The 19,101-nt window shown below is 35.9% G+C and overlaps 1 protein-coding gene across 8 annotated transcripts in view; it reads left to right on the top strand.

Moving 5' to 3' along the window:
- Positions 1-19,101, top strand: part of LOC146001468 (zinc finger and BTB domain-containing protein 8A-like) — a 212,921-nt gene that overhangs the window by 181,421 nt on the left and 12,399 nt on the right. Inside the window, exon 6 of one of the 8 annotated variants that reach the window (XM_083138831.1) lies at positions 18,466-18,695. The exons of 3 other annotated variants lie outside the window; for them this stretch is intronic. In XM_083138831.1, coding sequence (XP_082994957.1) covers positions 18,466-18,686 — 221 coding nt within the window. In that variant the 3' untranslated portion in view covers positions 18,687-18,695. Of the gene's footprint in view, positions 1-4,541; positions 4,857-6,008; positions 6,228-12,162; positions 13,233-18,465; positions 18,696-19,101 lie in introns of those variants that run through there. 4 more of the 8 variants (XM_083138828.1, XM_083138832.1, XM_083138811.1 and 1 more) reach the window with 4 other exon arrangements.

Raw genomic sequence — 19,101 nt, 5'->3', positions numbered from 1 at the left:
ATGCTAACACAAATAGCAGGAAAATGGTTTTACTTTTTTGTTCTTGCTACAATATTTTACTTTTTAAATTTAATTTTGCAATAATAAAAAAAATAGCATGCACACTAAGATATAAATTGACATACACAACAAAAACATATTTACAGGATTTAAAAATAAAGCAAAAGTCTCTCTACGCAGTGGGTTATTTTTTATGAACTAATTAACGAGTGGTCTCAGGTCCAAATTATCAAGCACAATTTGATGTATGTGGAGTACCGCTAAGCTGCTTAGTCTCTTCTACCTCATTGTAGATCTCAAATATGTCTAGTTGGCTAATAGCACTAAATGACCTTTCATCTGTGGCTTTCGTCACTGGCACAATGCGGAGGACCATCATGAATTTGGCTCCTGGAGGGTGCTGTCTTCCAAAAGAAACTTTCTTATATCATGCATGGTAGTTAGAACCACTTTCTTCTGTTTGGCGATATCACCAAGCATGGACATGTGTAAGGAGAGCCTATCGGCATCCAAATCTTTGCGAAAGAATTCTCGCGTTTGCTGAAAGTTTGTTGTGCAACTGTTCACAGCTGAGATGCATTCTTTCTCTACGGCTGTTAATTTTGTAGTCCTGTAGATTCATGTCCTTGTTTAACACATGATTTTGCTGTGTCACACACGTCAGTGTATATTGATTTATAATACTATTTTGGAGTGTAGAACTTGTGATGTTTGGCAGCATCAGGATTTTCAAGTCTCTTAGGGACCTGACGTTGCCGGGGCAATTCTGGCTCAACGAGGCTCGGTTTGCCCTCTGTGCATTTCAGCCAAAACTGCTCAAAACACATTCACTTTTCTTGAAAGATGTCAGTCAAGTATTTTAGTTTTGATTCTACTTCTGTAGCACCAATGCGTGGAAACTGAATCTTACAGTTTACCTCTTCTATTGGACCCATCACATGGCAGTAGAGGGAGAGAAAGAAAAATGTCTTGAAGTGAAGCATTGTCTCCAGATATCTAGCACATTTTAATGTTGCGTCAGTAGAATCTTCTTCAGAAAATTTCTCAAGAAAATTGAGAAGGTTTTCATAGTTCCTTAAGATCTGTTGCATACTGGAGGCTCTCAACGTCCACCGACGGGGGCAAAGTGGTCGCAGTCCAGTATGGCCAGCCTTCTCATTCACATCAATAATATTCCTAAATATTTGCATTCTTTTATGTGATTCCCAAACAGTCTTTAAGAAGTCGGCTAAATTCATTATGTCTCTGATTATTATATGTATAATAGTAAATAATAATTATATACGTACTCAGTGTATAGTTATAAGTTATGTGTTTTGCCGTTTCCGGTCATAGCCCCCCCAAAGTTGATGGTTTAGCGGTCTCGCCCCCCAAAGTTCATGGTCTAGAACAGGCATGTCAAACTCAAAATCTGAACTGGGCCAAATAGTCAGTAGTGTTCAATAGGGCGGGCCGAAAGGAAAAAAAATAATTATTTCTTTAATACTTTATTTTAGAGAATGACTAACATAACACTTAATAAAGTATATTGAACATTCATTGAAACTTGATCATTGCTTCTTGCCTGACAGCTGGCATCTTTTTTCTGCCACCAACTTATCAATATCAGGAGACATCTTATTTAAAGCAGCTACTTTCAGAACACAGCTAAGATGAACGTCTGATAATCTGGATCTCGTTGATGACTTGTTTCCTTTCACGAGTGAGAAAAGTTTTTCACACTGGTAATGGCTACCGAACATGGAAATTATTTCACACGCAAATTTGCAGGTTTCTGGAAAACGTGCAGGCAAGTACTTGTAAAAGTCAGGGATACCCACTTCGCTGTACTTTTGTTTCAAAGTTGAGTCGCACTGAATTTCAATTACTTCCATCTGAAAATGTGCTGCCACTTTTTCTACATCAGTCGTAAACAGGGCTGAAAACAAGGAGATCTTGTTTTCGAAAGAACGAACATTGTGGAACCTTTTCCCGAATTCAGTATTCAAAAGCTCAATTTTTTCAGCGTACTTTTTGTACAAAACAGGGTCCTTTGAACTTGATCTGTATTTAGAACAAGTTGGAAAATGTGTCAAGTCTTCGTTTGTTAACTGTTTTTCCCAAAGCGATAACTTACGCTCGAATGTTTTGACTTGATCATTCATGTTGGTGATTAATTGAGCTTTTCCTGGCAGTTTCAAATTTAAATCTGACAAGTGTTTCGTTATATCAACAAGAAAGGAAAGATCTTGTAACCACGTTGGTTGCGAAAAAGGGCTGGTGTCTTGTTCTTTCATTTCCAAAAATTGACATATTTCATCTTTCAAGTTCCAGAATCTTTCAAGAACCATAGAACACAATAGCCAGCGCACTTCTGTGTAGTAGGGCACTCCAGAATATTCGCTTTCTAAATCTGATAAGAAAGCAGAAAATTGTCGCTGGTTTAAGCCACGGAATCTTATGAAGTTGATAGATTCTTTCACAGGCTTCATCACACTTTCCATGTTTATTACTATTGAACACAAGACCTCTTGATGAATGATGCAATGCACATGATGGAACATGTGTTTATCGCAGGTTTCACGAAATTCATTTTGCAGTTTTGTCTCAAAACCATTGTTTTTTCCCATCATTGAAGGGGCACCATCCGTAGCTACACAGGATAACTTTGACAGAGGTAAATCATACTTCCGCAAAAGTTCACGAACAGCAATAAATATATCCTCACCGGTAGTTGTGTCATGCAACGGTACAATGTCCAATAGCTCCTCGAAAATGTTGAACTCCTCATCACAAGCACGAAGAAACACAGCTAAGTGAGCTACACCATCGATGTCTGTACTCTCATCACAAGCGATGGAATAAGCAATGAAATTTGACACTTTTCTTTTAATTTGATCACTCAAATCACAGGCCAGTTCGGTTACTCTTTCAGCAACCGTGTTGCAGGATAGTGAAATGCCTTGAAAAGCTTTTACACTTGCGGGATTAACTATTTCAGCAGCTTTTACCAAGCACCGTTTAATATACTCGCCTTCGGCAAAAGGTTTTGACTGTTTAGCTATCAACTCCGACAATGCGTAACTTGCGCGTACCGCAGCTTTGCTTTCTTAAGCTACTTTAGTAAACATACTTTGTTGTTGTTTCAATCCTGCCTTTAACTCTCTCAGCTTTTCTTGCCTCATTAATCCGTCGTATTGGTTGTATGTAGCTCTGTGTTGCTCATAATGATGTTTGACATTATATAACTTCGGTATAGTAATGGTTGATCTGCACACCAAGTAAACAATTTTATCTTTCACTTCACAACAAAAGTACTCCAACTCCCATTTCTCTTGAAAACTACGATGTTCATCAGAAATTTTTCGTTTACTACCACTTGGTTTCGACAAAGACATTGTTGGTAGCACAAACAAAGCAACCCGAATAGACTGTTAGACCAGAACTTCTTGGAAAATGGAACCGAATGAGGGTAGCAAAGATGCGGGAGAGGCAAGAGAGGGGTGAGTCGTGCAGACTATAAGATGCGGTAATAGGTTTTCAGGTGAAGGCAGCTTTTCCCCCTTTCCCTTCAACCCTCCCCTCATTCTAGATTCCGGAGGGAAAACTGCACAGGAAGACGACTTAGCCTTCGACTCTGAACAACTGGCAATCACTACATTCGTCAACCACCCAATAATGCAACACGATCACATTTTTTCACCTACCGACGGGTATATCCTGTCCAAGAGGAAAACGTGTGAAATTTCACATCGTGTTACAGTTCAATTGGAGATATCCTTTCTCTGTAGAAGGCAAATAAATAAATAACACAGATATTTTAGCAACTGCTACATCTGAAGGTTCTACTACTTAAAAACAGGTAATAGCAAAGGGGCCGCACAAAAATATATCGAGGGCCGCATGCGGCCCGCGGGCCGCGTGTTTGACATGCCTGGTCTAGAACATTTCAAATGTGTATTTAAAGTTAAGTTCATGTGGCACAATTCAGAGTAAATTTTACAAGAGAAGAAAAATAATACATTAGATCCTCTTAAGCAAAATTATTGGGGGGGGCTCTGCCCCCACATCATTAACATTGGGGGGGCTCGAGCCCCCCTAAGCCTCATGGAGTCGGCGCCTATGTGTACTGCTCTTATACATATGTCTGCTGCAAGATGTCGTAACCTTGGAGTGAGGGCAGTGATTTTTTTAATGCTGATGTTTGCATTCCACATAGCAGGAAAGCTAGTCCAACACATAACACACACATACAGTGAAACCTTGATTTTACATTTTTCATGGAACTATGAGATTGTGTCATAAATTTCCGATTTCGTCACATCACTAGACCATGTTTATGATGAATGTAAATTCTATATCATTACTGTATCAGTATATGCAAAAAAATGTATTAGTACATTCCTAATTTTTTTATTCAAAGGAAATTTCTAAACGTGATTATCTCAACCATATGAACCCAATGAAAGTCTGGGAAATTTAGCAATACTGTCTTTTATGATTGTATAGCATGCTGATTGTCAAATGTTTCATTGTTCATGCATATTTTTTTTTCATTTCAGAAGCATACTTCACTGGCATGAAGAGAGATTCCACCTTTACACTTTCATCTCTAAGATGGAAGGGTATGGAAGAAGGTCGTTTTGTCTGTGATAAATGTGGAAGTGCTTATAAACACTTGCAGAGCTTGCAGCATCATTTTCACTCGCACTTTGGAGGAACTGAATGCCACTTGTGTCACAAAGTGCTAAGTCGAAAATCTCACCTTATAAGGCACTTAAGATCCACTCATGGTTTTTCTCCTTCATATGAGCAAGAGGAAGAAAAAGCTAAAGAATATTAACATTTTTTTTTGTTGTTTTTCTTTTTTTTTTACATAAATTTCAATGCACTTTCCTTGTCTGCAAACATATATTCATTATATTTCTATTGTATTTGATGTTACATTATTTTGTTCCACTGATATGTGTGAGACTAATAAACAGTTAATTCATTATTCACTTAGTGTATTTATTTCCCAACACTTACGAAACTTTCAAACCAAAGTGACAAATGACAAGTGGCATGTTGTGTGGGAGATTCTGACCAAAGGGAAACACAACAAGCAATACAAGTAAGTCTGTTAAGAAGCATTCACTGTACATGTGGGACCAACAGACTGAAGCAACACAGTGGATGATGCTATTGACAAGATGGTTCAGGTGGAGTGACATGTGCAGCCTGTCGTGTCACTTTGGTGTGAAAAGTGTCCCTTGTTGCTGGTGCCTTATCTATTTGATCTGAAAGCTCCATTGAGTGTTATGCTCCCCAGATGAATTGGACATCTGTGTCCCATCATCATTTGACTTAAGGGAGGTCACACTTTGAAACCTCCTTTTCCAAGAGGTTTTACAGTGTAAAAGATCTTACTGAAGGTTTTCTTGATACATATTAACTCATCTCATTCAAAACGTTTCCAACTTAGATGACATTATTATTGATCTGTGATACATTAGTATTACAACATGATATATTTTAAGGATACAAGGAGAACATCCAATGCTTTATATTGCGTAGTACTAACACTAAAAAATCTCATTGAAAGATATGTTACTGATAGCAGTAAGATGCAAGTGACAAGCTAAATTATTACATCGTCTGTGAGAAATGTGATTTTTTTGTAATTAAAATCTCACTGAAATAACTTTTCTGTGTAATTATTATACAAAAAATTTGCACCACACACTCATAAATATTCATTAACTTCAATTTCCAATATTACTGTCAGATATATAAGAAGTAACCCTTGATTTATGAAAGACCCTGAGCATAGGGTGCAAACTTTTAAGTAGAAGAGAAGCACAAGAAGGTGCCACTTCTCTCGCCAAAGTATTTTTGACAGATAACATCTGTTGAAAAATATGTTGTATAGCCTAATACTAAAGGTGCACAACTTTCAGTTTAGACAAAATTATAAATTTCATGTTCTGTACATTTAATTCGGCTGTTTTTTTATCTATAATTTTAATTAGATTTTTTTTTATCATCAGGTATGCAGTGGAGACTTTCTGATAGGAGGCAGGCCATAAAGGTGGCAGGCATAACAGAATATAAATGCAAGATTTGTGGGACTGCATACAAGCACTATCCAAATTTGTTGTCACACATGAAGCTTCATACAGGGGAGACAAAATGTCCTTTATGCAATAAAATATTCAGCCGGAAATCCCATGTTGTTCGTCACATTGGTAGAGTTCATAAGATCTAAGTAGCAGAAACATATCCAGGCCTTCAGTATTGTGAAACATATAGACCTTGTATCCAAATTGCATTGTGTTGTGCAACATTATTATTGTACCATAGAAAAGATCTTAGCTTTCATTTATTTAATCTGTGTAATTGATCATAGTTTACATTAATTTGTAATTGATACAATAAACAAAATTTTATAAGTTGTGATGTTATTTTATATGATATTTGTGAAATGTACATCAATATTTGAGACTACAGGTAACCTCGATTTTATATTTTACAGGGGAACAAGTTCAAGAAACTTAAAATATGTGAAAATGTAACATTGGGGAAAGTTTTATGTAACATTTTTCTATGTTGGGACCATGAAGATTGGATATATAATAGCTGAAATGTAAAACCCAGGAATGCAAAATTGGGGTTCCCTGCATATTGTTGCCATTATCTATTAAATTTATTCTGAACGCAAATATAATTGTGATGTGATTTGCGTATGTCATACTGTTATAATAACACGGGAAGTCTTGTTTCAGAGAAACTAAAGTAAAAAAGTTATGGTATAGAATGTTTTTTACAAGATAATGCAATAATTCTTCTTTTGAAAGTTTTTCATTCCTTTGATATTTAGTTTTCAGTTTCTGAGGTTAATATTACAAATTTAAAAAAGCCTGAAAAGCAGATGAACCAAAATTGGAAGAAAGAGGAAATACTCACCAAACAAAATAAAATACTGATATTTCACAGTCTGGCTGGATTTTCATTGAAGACCAAAGGGTAATGTGCCTGGGTTGTGAAATATTGACAATTTAATTTTGTTCGTTGAATATTTTCTCTTTCTTTCTATTTTGATTTTATTATATATGTTTGAAAGTTTTCATGTTTTGCAGCCTGGCCATATTGTCACTTTAGAAACAGAGTGGGAAACTGGCACCTTTCCTTTTTGTGTGTGTGTGTGTATGTGTGTACATATGGAGGCTGATTGTAGAGGAGGCCAAGGCCCACCAAGAGCTGTAGAGCCAGAGAGAGAGAGAGAACTAAAATTTTTGCTGCAAATAATAAGATAAAATATTGATATTCTGCTAAGCTAATGTTAAATTACAAATGTTCCATGAACAGGGTGGCTACTCACCAGGAATTCCTTGAATTCCGGGAATTATGCGTGAAATATTGGCTGCGTGAATTTTTCTCCGTAGACATGAAAAATTGCAACGTTTTATATTGATCCAAATCCCATTGAATTTATACAGGGTGGCTCAATAAGTCACTTAACACCCTCAGTACAAGGCCACTGCGGTATGGAATGTGAAAATGGCGATGACCAATCATTGCCTGGCCAAGGGGGAACCACATTGACGCCACCCACACGGTCGGCGGCCATCTTGATGTCCGCCATCTTGAATTCAACTTCAGAATTTTTAATGGGAAGGGGGTCGTGCGACATATCAAAATGGGCTAGAATTTCACGAGAAATGCAATGGTGAAGGGTTTTTTGACGTATCTTTAACCAGTAAAAAGTTATGACTGAATTCTTGTACCAATTAGCTCCTTTTTGAGGTGTTAGAAAAATGCCTTAAAATTTGTTTAGCGCATCGGTAATGCATCGAGATCAAAGTGACGTCTAGGGAGAGAAGTTCGCATGCCATTGCACACGATTTTAATCGGATACATCCATGAAGAGCTGCGCATTATGAATGGTTGTCGCGAACAATTTACAGTGTGATGCTTGTCATCTGATAACTAACTTTGGACAAAAATTGGTTCATAATGTTCCCATAAGTGTTCTGGTGCTCTTCCCTATTGAAAAAACTCTGTAAAAAGTACCTTCTTCCATAAGCAAGGATGAAAAAAACTGTTTATTGAACAAATCCAATTAGCCCTAAGCATTTAAGGTTCCGTTGATGGAAAATTGACTAACCAATCGTGTTCCACACAGCACGCCACACCATTAACTTACCAACACTAACCATTCAGCTTTGATCTGTCGAAAATGGGTTATCAGATAAAAAGCATCGAATATTCTGTTATAAACTTCCTTCTGAACATAAACATTAGCCTTGTCACTGTGAAGGACTTTTAATTCAATGGAAGCGTCACACTGTAAATTGTTCGCGACAACCATTCATAATGCGCAGCTCTTCATGGATGTATTCGATTAAAATCGTGTGCAATGGCATGCGAACTTCTTTCCCTAGACGTCACTTTGATCTCGATGCATTACCGATGCGCTAAACAAATTTTAAGGCATTTTTCTAACACCTCAAAAAGGAGCTAATTGGTACAAGAATTCAGTCATAACTTTTTACTGTTGAAAGATATGTCAAAAAAAACTTCACCATTGCATTTCTCGTGAAATTCTAGCCCATTTTGATATGTCACACGACCCCCTTCCCATTTAAAATTCTGAAGTTGAATTCAAGATGGCGGACATCAAGATGGCCGCCGACCGTGTGGGTGGCGTCAATGTGGTTCCCCCTTGGCCTGATAACGATTGGTCATCACCATTTCCATGTTGCGCGCTGCAGTGGCCTTGTACTGGGGGTGTTAAGTGACTTATTGAGCCACCCTGTACATATTTTTAAATGCACTGAGGCAAGTTTTTCACACTGTAGTTTCTATTTTTATCCAGGAAGGAAAAGAAGCTGCGTGGAAAATAAAAAAGAATTCTCTCGATCAGTTTATTTTGTTGGTGTTATTTGCAGAGCAGTCTATCTGACAGACATAAGATTATTACAAGATCACATCTTGATTAATTAAAATTTGAGTTTGAAATTCTTATACAATTAACAATTTTTCGTAGATTAGTATATCTCGTAACATTTGTGAATTGTGTTTGTAGATGTGTTCCGAGCCTGAGTATGTAAAATGGCAAATGTAAACTCCGTACCTTAAATTAAATATTTTAAATATATACACCATTTAATTGGATTGAATTAGAATTTTTTGATACATTGGAATCACACAGACCCTTTATACTGTTAATATATTGTGTGTGTATGTGTGGGGGTGGTGAGAGACAATAATACATGAAGTTGAAATAGAGAAAACATCTGCTTGTACCCTTGAATTTTTGGAAAGTTTACCTTGAAAACTGGGAATTTTACTTGACTTTTATCATGGTCCTGGAGTGGCCACACTGACGAACAATAAGCAATAACAGTTGATAATTGCTTTAATTTAAAATGTGTAACCAGACAACTGTGTACATTTACTCTACCAAACCAGGATACAGAAATTTTATCTTTATTTCCATAAAAAAAAAAAAATGGCAGAATTTTACCAAAGCATTGATATGCCTATAACCGAAGAAGAAGAAAAACTCAATTAATTGTAGTCATGATGATATGAGTGCATTGTTACTGGGTTCTATGGAAAATAAACAAGAAAGTTAATGATGATCTCCATGACAGGAAACTGAAATTAATGTGTGGTATATTGAAGCAAAGAAATTATTGACATTTGTACAGAGAAGATTTGCTTAGTATGAAAATTGTTGATTGTGACTTGTGAAAGTTTCTAGTATTTGGAAATATGCTAAAACAATATCAGAGATGCATATCAAAGCATTTTCAAGGCCTCGTCTGTGATGTGATGACAGCCATGGCAATAAATATGTTTGAAACAAAATGGCAAAAAGTTGATTTGAAGTTGGTGCTTGTATGGCTCAGACTAATGACGATACAATAACAGTTGGGCTGAAAAGTTCGTAGGCTAACATAGTAAAAAATATTTTTTTGACAAAATTCGATTTTATTATTCAATATAGTTGCCTTTGAGGGCGATACAATGATTATAGCGGTCATACAATTTTTCGATGCCATTTTTATAGCACGATTTCTCTTTAGCCTCAAAATAGGCCTCAGTTTCGGCGATTACCTCTTCATCAGTGCTAAATTTCTTTCCAGCGAGCATTCTTTTAGAGTCTGCAAACAGGAAAAATACACTGGGGGCCAGATCTGGAGAATATGGTGGATGGGGAAGCAATTCGTAGTCTAATTCATATAATTTTGCCATCATTTTCATTGATTTATGACACGGTGCATTGTCTTGATGAAACAGCACTTTTTTCTTCTTCAAATGGGGCCGTTTTTTCGTGATTTCATCCTTTAAACGCTCCAACAACGCTATGTAATAATCGCTGTTGATGGTCTGGCCCTTTTTGAGGTAATCGATGAATATAATACCATGCGCATCCCAGAATACTGATGCCATAACCTTGCCAGCCGACTGTTGCGTCTTTCCACACTTTGGATTCGGTTCATCACGTGCAGTCCACTCGGCTGACTGTCGATTGGACGCTGGAGTGTAGTTATGGAGCCATGTTTCATCCATTGTAGGTAATATATCGACGGAAAAATTCGTGTTTATTACGGTTGAATATCGCTAAACATTGCTCCGAATCATCAAAACGTTGTTGCTTTTGATCGATTGTGAGCACGCGCGGCACCCATTTTGCACACAGCTTTCCCATGTTCAAATATTCATGCACAATATGTCCAACACGTTCCTTTGATATTTTTAAAGTCTCAGCTATCTCGATCAACTTCACTTTACGATCATTTAAAATTATTTTGTGGACTTTTTTGATGTTTTCGTCGGTAACAGCCTCTTTGGGGCGTCCACTGTGTGCATCGTCTTCGATGCTCATTTCGCCTCGTTTAAATTTAGCAAACCACTTCTCAGCGGTTGATTTTCCTGGTGCAGAGTCCGAATAATGTTTATCAAGCCAAGCCTTGGCTTCAACAGTATTTTTTTTCGCCAAAAAGCAATGCTTTATTAACACACGAAATTCTTTTTTATCCATTTTTTCACAATAACATAAGCTGCTTCACTCACAATGCTATATCTCACGAACTAATTATCCGGCAGCTGTGAAATTTATACACGTATCTTTTGAAGGTTAGTACTAAGTAAAAATCACATGGATTTAATTCTAGTAATGCCATCTATGAATCAGCCTACGAACTTTTCAGCCCAACTGTGAAGTGGAGGGGTGTTTTTCCTAGCTAGGAGCATGTTACCCTCTCTAACCTTTCATTTTGAAGGCTGCTTTTAAGTGTTAATTAAATTTTATAGGGACTTCTGCATCTCATTTATACTTTTCTTTTCATCTTTATCTAACATGGAATGTTGAAATGTAAATGATTTTGTAACATAAATAACTTACTCGGAATAATTTTTAATTTTTTAAATATTCTTTTCAACTTAATGGCAAGAATTTGCTAAGAGATTGATAGTTCTTTTGTATTGGTCTCAATAAAAGTAATTTGAGAATTATTTATTTTCTTATTTATATGATCAGGATTTTTCTTTGTGTAATTCAACTCTCAGAGCCTTATCCAGAAATTTACTATTTTACCGCAAAACCAATTTGGATAACTGTATCTATCACTGACTGTGTGAGAATGGGCTTTCTGCATATTATTTTCTGTTAGGTAGGCATGAAAATGTTTTCAACAAATCTTAAGCTGTTTACTCCCATATTTTTGCATAGGTTATAAAAGGTGAAGATATGCATTTTTATATCTCTTATGGGTGGATTTTTTTAAAAAGCAAATAAATGATAATTATCATGTACCAAATTTTAACTTAAGTGTACTTGAAATTCATAGAAAATTTTCCTGTTACCCACAAATACAATATGTGGTTCTAATAATAGAACAAGTATAAATACAATTGAAGTAAAGAACATAAAAAAAATTCTGTTATGTACAATTGATACAGCAAGAGGAAATTCACTATTGAGCTATAATGTAATTATACTCTTAACTCATAAAATATGTAAATTATATAATATACGTTAATAGTTTCAATTGTACAAGATACAGCTATTTATGACCGATGATTGGTTTTTATTTCACACAAAATCCTTTTCAACAGCAATTAAATCTATTTAGAAGTATATTTTTGTGTATATCCTTGCATAAATGACATCATTGTTTTCTTTCTTTCTAGGACTTCACGGAGTTCTTACCCATATGTTACCTGCTCAAATATCGAAAGACGAAGAAAAGAAGCATGTGTGTAAACTTTGTGGTGCTGGATATAAACATGCACCTAACTTAACATCACATATGAAAGTTCACTTGGGAGAAACAAAGTGCCATATTTGTACAAAAATATTCAGTCGAAAATCAAATTTCCTGCGTCATCTTTATACAGTGCATGGATCTCAACAAACCTAGGAAAAACATAAGACATGGCTTCAATGATGTGGAAAGAGTAATTGAACTCTTTTTCAAATTGTGAACATATATGTAGTTTCTGTATGTATTACATGATTCGTCTTTTACAAAAGAGTGAACCACTAGATTCCAATGTTATTTCTTACTAAATTCCCTTTAAGTACAGTATATATTTTTAATTGCTAAACTCATGAATATTGACGTAAGTCGAGTGAAATTTTATGAATAGGAAATCAAGCTGTGTGATTTAATTATATATTTTACTTCAGCATGAAAGTTCATACAATTTATTCTCTATTTTATTAGCTTTTTTAAAAAATAAATACCTTTCACACTGATCTTTGTTCTCTTAAAGTTCTGAACAGAAGAAAGGCACTTGATCTTTGCACAGTCCTGTGAAAGTGCAATTCCATTGATTCTTTACAGAATTTTCCAACTGCAGTTATTTATGGCACTCAAGCACAAGCTGTGCTCCCTCATGGAAGGGATGATTGAAGATATCTGATCTTATCTAGAGAAAAAAAAGGTTTACCGTATTTACTCATGTACGTATAATGCACTCTTTTTTCCAAAATATTTGCCCCCAGAAACTGGTGCGTATTATGCATGGAATAATTCGGACAGCCAACATGAAACTGTACAAGGTCATTCCATGACAAGGCCATTCCATTTCTTGAACCTGAATTATACTGCACATTATATACGAGATATAATGGTTTGTCACTTTTTCCCATCAAAAACCAGGGTGCGTATTATACATGCATGCACATTATGCACGTGTAAATACGGTATATCTGTCCAGAGCAATACTACCAAAATGTGCCCAACAAATTGTGTGTGCATGCTAATTTAGCTTTGGTCTTTTTGTATCCCATTTTACCATCCTCTTTTGCATGTGTTCATTATAAATTATCAAAACAATAAGGTTCTGAATTTTTTTCTTATTAAGTACTTTTTTTAACAAAATATATATAATTTTTTTTGCACAATTAAATGCTGGATTTGCTTCATAAGTACAATTCTAGCCCTTCTGAATGTAAATGTTACAATATCAATAATAAAGGTATGATTCTTAATTTCTAAATATATTGATTTAAAACCTATCACTTTTATAGAGTTCAGTTTTCTTGTGAAATGCTTAAACTGCATCACCCAAGCATAGAAGCAACATTTTCATGAAGAATACTCTATTGTATTAAATTGTAGTTTGAATTTTCAAACTGACTCACTTTTTTTTAACTAATCGGAGGTGAAAATTACATGAGGTATTTAGAATAGCAAGGGGGCAGTGTGAGAAGAGAGGGGTTGGGGGTGGGGATGAGGAGTGGAAATGGGGTTTCATTGGGAAAGTTACAGTCCAGGGTGTGTGGTTGCACTCATGGCTGATATGCACACCCTCCCCTCTTTTTCCTACTGAGGTGTTCATGGTTTGGGGTAAGGGGTGGATGATCCCTACCTGAAGGCAGTCATGAGCCAGTATGTAGGTGTATCAGTGCATCAGTTTATTGGAAAAATTACTCATAATTTGACCAAGAAAATATAATAATCATTTAATTTATCCATTTAATAACAAAATTACATTTCAGTCCACATTATTTCCAGGATATTCAGCCTTCACAGAAGTGTCACATTGCATTTTTATGGGCTCTGCAAGACACCTGGACTCCAGAACAGTATTGGCTAAAATTGGAGATTAAATTTGAACTAATACTACATCCCTAACTTTATGAATGTAAACCGTTCATATGTCCTGGTTTTATTAGATATGCAGTTTATTTTTCAAAGGCAAGACCCATTGCGATCACCTGGTTACGAAGAGGTTAACAAATCATTCATATTATTTAAGGAACATTTAAAATTTTGTGTTAGATCTGTAAATTCGACATTGGTACTTTACATATATCACTGCAGCTTCACTGTCCCCCCCTTTTTTTAATCTCCCCATTCCCTTCTCCTCTGGCCTCTGTAAGAATTTCATCCCATTTCCTGGATTTTGTTTCTCTTTCTTTCATTGTTCATGCTCCTGCTCCATGCATAATTATGAGCATGTACTGTATAAGTCCATTGTATTATGTATTATATATTATCTTCTTGCATTTTATAGCCATATCTTTGTTCAGTATCAATCATTTGACACTACAATGGAATTCTGTTCCCAGGAAATTGTAGCACTCAAAAAATTCTTGAGTAACTTGTGGATATAAGTATCTGTTTACAAATTGCTAAACTTAACAGTTGGGCTGAAAAGTTCATAGGCTGACTCATAGATGGCATTACTAGAATTAAATCCATGTGATTTTTGCTTAGTACTAACCTTCAAAAGATACGTGTATAAATTTCACAGCTGCCGGATAATTAGTTCGTGATATTGTGAGTGAAGCAGCTTTTGTTATTGTGAAAAAATGGATAAAAAAGAATTTCGTGTGTTAATAAAGCATTGCTTTTTGGCGAAAAAAAATACTGTTGAAGCCAAGGCTTGGCTTGATAAACATTATTCGGACTCTGCACCAGGAAAATCAACCGTTGAGAAGTGGTTTGCTAAATTTAAACGAGGCGAAATGAGCATCGAAGACGATGCACGCAGTGGATGCCCCAAAGAGGCTGTTAGCGACGAAAACATCAAAAAAGTCCACAAAATAATTTTAAATGATCGTAAAGTGAAGTTGATCGAGATAGCTGAGACTTTAAAAATATCAAAGGAACGTGTTGGATATATTGTGCATGAATATTTGAACATGGGAAAGCTGTGTGCAAAATGAGTGCCGCGCGTGCTCACAATCGATCAAAAGCAACAACGTTTTGATGATTCGGAGCAATGTTTAGCGATATTCAACCGTAATAAACACAAATTTTTCCGGCGATATATTACCTACAATGGATGAAACATGGCTCCATAACTACACTCCAGAGTCCAATTGACAGTCAGCCGAGTAGACTGCACATGATGAACCGAATCCAAAGCGTGGAAAGACGCAACAGTCGGCTGGCAAGGTTATGGCATCAGTATTCTGGGATGCGCATGGTATTATATTCATCGATTACCTCAAAAAGGGCCAGACCATCAACAGCGATTATTACATAGCGTTGTTGGAGCGTTTAAAGGATGAAATCACGAAGAAACGGCCCCATTTGAAGAAGAAAAAAGTGCTGTTTCATCAAGACAATGCACCGTGTCACAAATCAATAAAAACGATGGCAAAATTATATGAATTAGACTACGAATTGCTTCCCCATCCACCATATTCTCCAGATCTGGCCCCCAGTGTATTTTTCCTGTTTGCAGACCTTAAAAGAATGCTCGCTGGAAAGAAATTTAGCACTGATGAAGAGGTAATCGCCGAAACTGAGGCCTATTTTGAGGCTAAAGAGAAATCGTACTATAAAAATAGCATCGAAAAATTGTATGACCGCTATAATCGTTGTATCGCCCTCAAAGGCAACTATATTGAATAATAAAATCGAATTTTGTCAAAAAAATATTTTTTACTATGTTAGCCTACGAACTTTTCAGCCCAACTGTTACCAGTTCTCAAAAAGGGTTCTTAATGTAAAAGATAATGCAGAAGTACCACCGAAATTGGCTAATGAAGCCACAGAAGAAAAAGATAAGTTAATATTTGTGGGTTAATTTTAAAATTCCCATAAAGCTGATAAGCTCAGGACACCACAAATGCCTTTTCACATTGCTGGGTTTGTAACTGTGTGTCTAGCATAATGTTCTGTGGTAGTGCGGGAGTTTAAAGACAGCAATACACTTCAGGTATCTTAAGGGGGACAATAAATATTAGTAGTACATCCAAACAAGGCATCATTCAGATGAGGTCACTCTGTTGAGCATTAGCAGATGTCCTAGGTTGGAGTGTGATGCTCAAGCGGAAGGCAGGACAGTTTAGTACTTTTTGTGTGTTAAGGTTCTGCCCTCACTCGCCACCCAAAATAGGTAGTGAACGCATGATAGGTGATGCAAGCTCTACCACTTTTTTTCAGAGACCTTTCCTAAGCTGTCATGATGCTGTGCACATTGAATGATAGCGTCATGCTCTCACAACCATAATTTCCACCAAGTTTGAGTTCTGATCTTGGCATGGACTTCATCAATTTCATGTAATCATTATGCATCCTCATTATCACGATTAGCAAAATTTCTGTTTGGATTGCAGAAAACTTGCTTCTTCCCTCCTGAAAATAAGTTGTCTTTGGTACAGAAATAAACTATTTTTATCGCAATATTTTCAAATTTTGAAGGGTTATTTTTTAAGTCCACTTTTAGCACAGATAGGCTAATTGTTTAAAGTTAATACAGTTTAAAGTGGGATCCACACCACTATGTGTCTCCACTGGGTATCAAACCCAGGACCCCTTGATTACAAGGCTATGCTATTGGGGAGGCTCAAATCTTGATGAGGCATGTGCAACCAACCACTTCTTGGAAAAGGACACCTGTGAAGTTATGACTTTGGTAGTGGGTTTTTAACTTCGAATCCAAACAACACTGCACAAAATATTGTACAATTCTAGTTGTGAGGAGATGAAAATATTCCAATGAAGCTTCAAGCTCTATTTCTTTCTTCCCATGTTGGAAGGTGTGGGGAAGAAACTGGGCAAATCTGCTTCTGATGCCTGTAAGGTTTAATAATAATAATAATTATAAAAAAAAAGTAAAGTGTTCCCCTGTGCTTAGCACCACACCATGGGGGTGCGGGGGCGGGGGTAACGCCCCACACACCCGTAAGGTCAGTGTCTTTTAGCATTTGCACAAAGATTCAAATCTGCTAAAAGTTATCAGTACTCCCTAAGGGTAGTGTGGATAGGCGGCCTCAAAACATTTTAAAAATAATCAAAAAATTAGGTTAGTTTACCTGTGACTGTGGAAGTGCCTACCTGATGTATGTTTATGCTGAATTGCTTCAATTACAATTAGTTCATACATTACAGCTCAAAAAACATGAAATCAAAATTTTAACATCTACAGGTATGTAAAACTAGTTTCATCATCAGGTATTTTGGATTTTTTTGGGGGGAGGGGCTAATGTTACGTAACAATAAAGTCACATTGTAGTATAGTTTAGAATAGGTATTAAATCATTAACTTTGATATAATTAAGGTTAATATACAGTTTGCTTCATCTGAATTCTGCTGTATTTCACAGTGACTATCACCCCTCTTTAAACTGTTGGTCCAGTGCCTATAAGCCAATCTGACCAGACAGTGGACTTACAGCAAACTTTGTCAGACTTTTGTAAAAAATAACTTTAATGATAATAATAAATATGTGACTCATGTTATTATTATATGGCTCATGATATGATGGAATAAATAGTAAGTACATTATATTTGTGTTTAATGTTTTTTTACCCCATGTAACCTATTGTAAGTTCCATCTATATTATATGACAGAAAATAATACATTAGTAAAATATTGCTTTACTTAAAGTAACAATAATGATAATGTTACTTTCCAAAGTAAAATAAATTAACTTGCAATGTGTTGCATTATTTATTAGAAACTTCCTAATCTTTGTACGTTGGGTTCATTTTGCAGCTCTCGTATTTACATTATTTCACTCAGTTGTGAGTCAGTGGAGGACACAACAAGTCAGGTGTAAAACAAACAAATCATGCAGTATGTTAACAATTTAGAGCCAGAATGGTTTCTGGACAGGAACACTAGACATAAGTTCAAGTTGTAGTGTGTTTACACTATGATAAATGCATTCCACTTTTTGCAAACATGAAACATATGGTTTTTCACAACTATTTATTCTTACATTCACATGCAATACACATGTATGTATGAGTAATGTCTCAGTGTAAAGAGAATATGAGGGAGTTCTGAAATATTGAGTTAAAATGTAATGTTAGTGTATATATTAGCAAGTGAAAAATTGGAATAGATTAAAGGATGCTCATTATCTTTATTATTCATAAACACATACAGCCATACATATATTTTACTTCTTTTATTGTAAGCATTAATGGAAGAGGCACCTTGCCACTGTACGGTCATTCAGTTTAGAGTTGAATTGCATACGTCATTTTAAGACAGATAATAGTTCACATTATTTTTTGTAGGGTGTCCAGAGATTTCTCAACATGCACATCCAAATTTTGAATGCTCTGTGTGTGGAGCTGTATATCGCCATCGCCAAAGTTGGTACTCTCACAAACAATGCCATCGTGGCCATACTTCGTGTCCTGTTTGTGGCAAAGTATTTAGTCGCACAGCACATATGAAAACTCATCTTCTACGCCATGGCGTTGATGCTATCAATAGGCGACCTAAACGGCATTAGTAACTCAAGGTCAGTGTTAGGGCTAATTTCTACACTAACGTATGTGTCTAGAGATGATCAAGGATATAGTGATTTGGAAATGATTTGTTTTAGCTTCAAGAATATGTGGCTTCTCTATTTTGTAATTTAAGCATATTAAAGTAACAGATTATGTACTCAACATTTTTAATAAATGACCACTATTCTAAAAAAAATAGTTATGTTATAAGCCATGGAATGACATTTTATGTTCAGCCATGGCATGGCCCTGTAACATGCAGTTTTTAAATGTGTATGACTTTAACCTTTACTTAGATGTCAGATGTTTTCTATGGTATTGGCCTCAACACCAATTCTCCAATTCATTTTTCAGTGTGAAAGTTGGGACTCCATTTTCAGCTTAAATAAGAAATTGAATGAAAATCATTTAAAACTA

Source organism: Lepisma saccharinum, chromosome 17 (genome assembly GCF_977018435.1).
Source record: "Lepisma saccharinum chromosome 17, izLepSacc3.1, whole genome shotgun sequence".
Lineage (NCBI taxonomy): Eukaryota > Metazoa > Arthropoda > Insecta > Zygentoma > Lepismatidae > Lepisma > Lepisma saccharinum.
The sequence above is the reverse complement of the archived record's forward strand: the minus strand, read 5'-3'. Positions and strand labels throughout refer to the sequence as shown.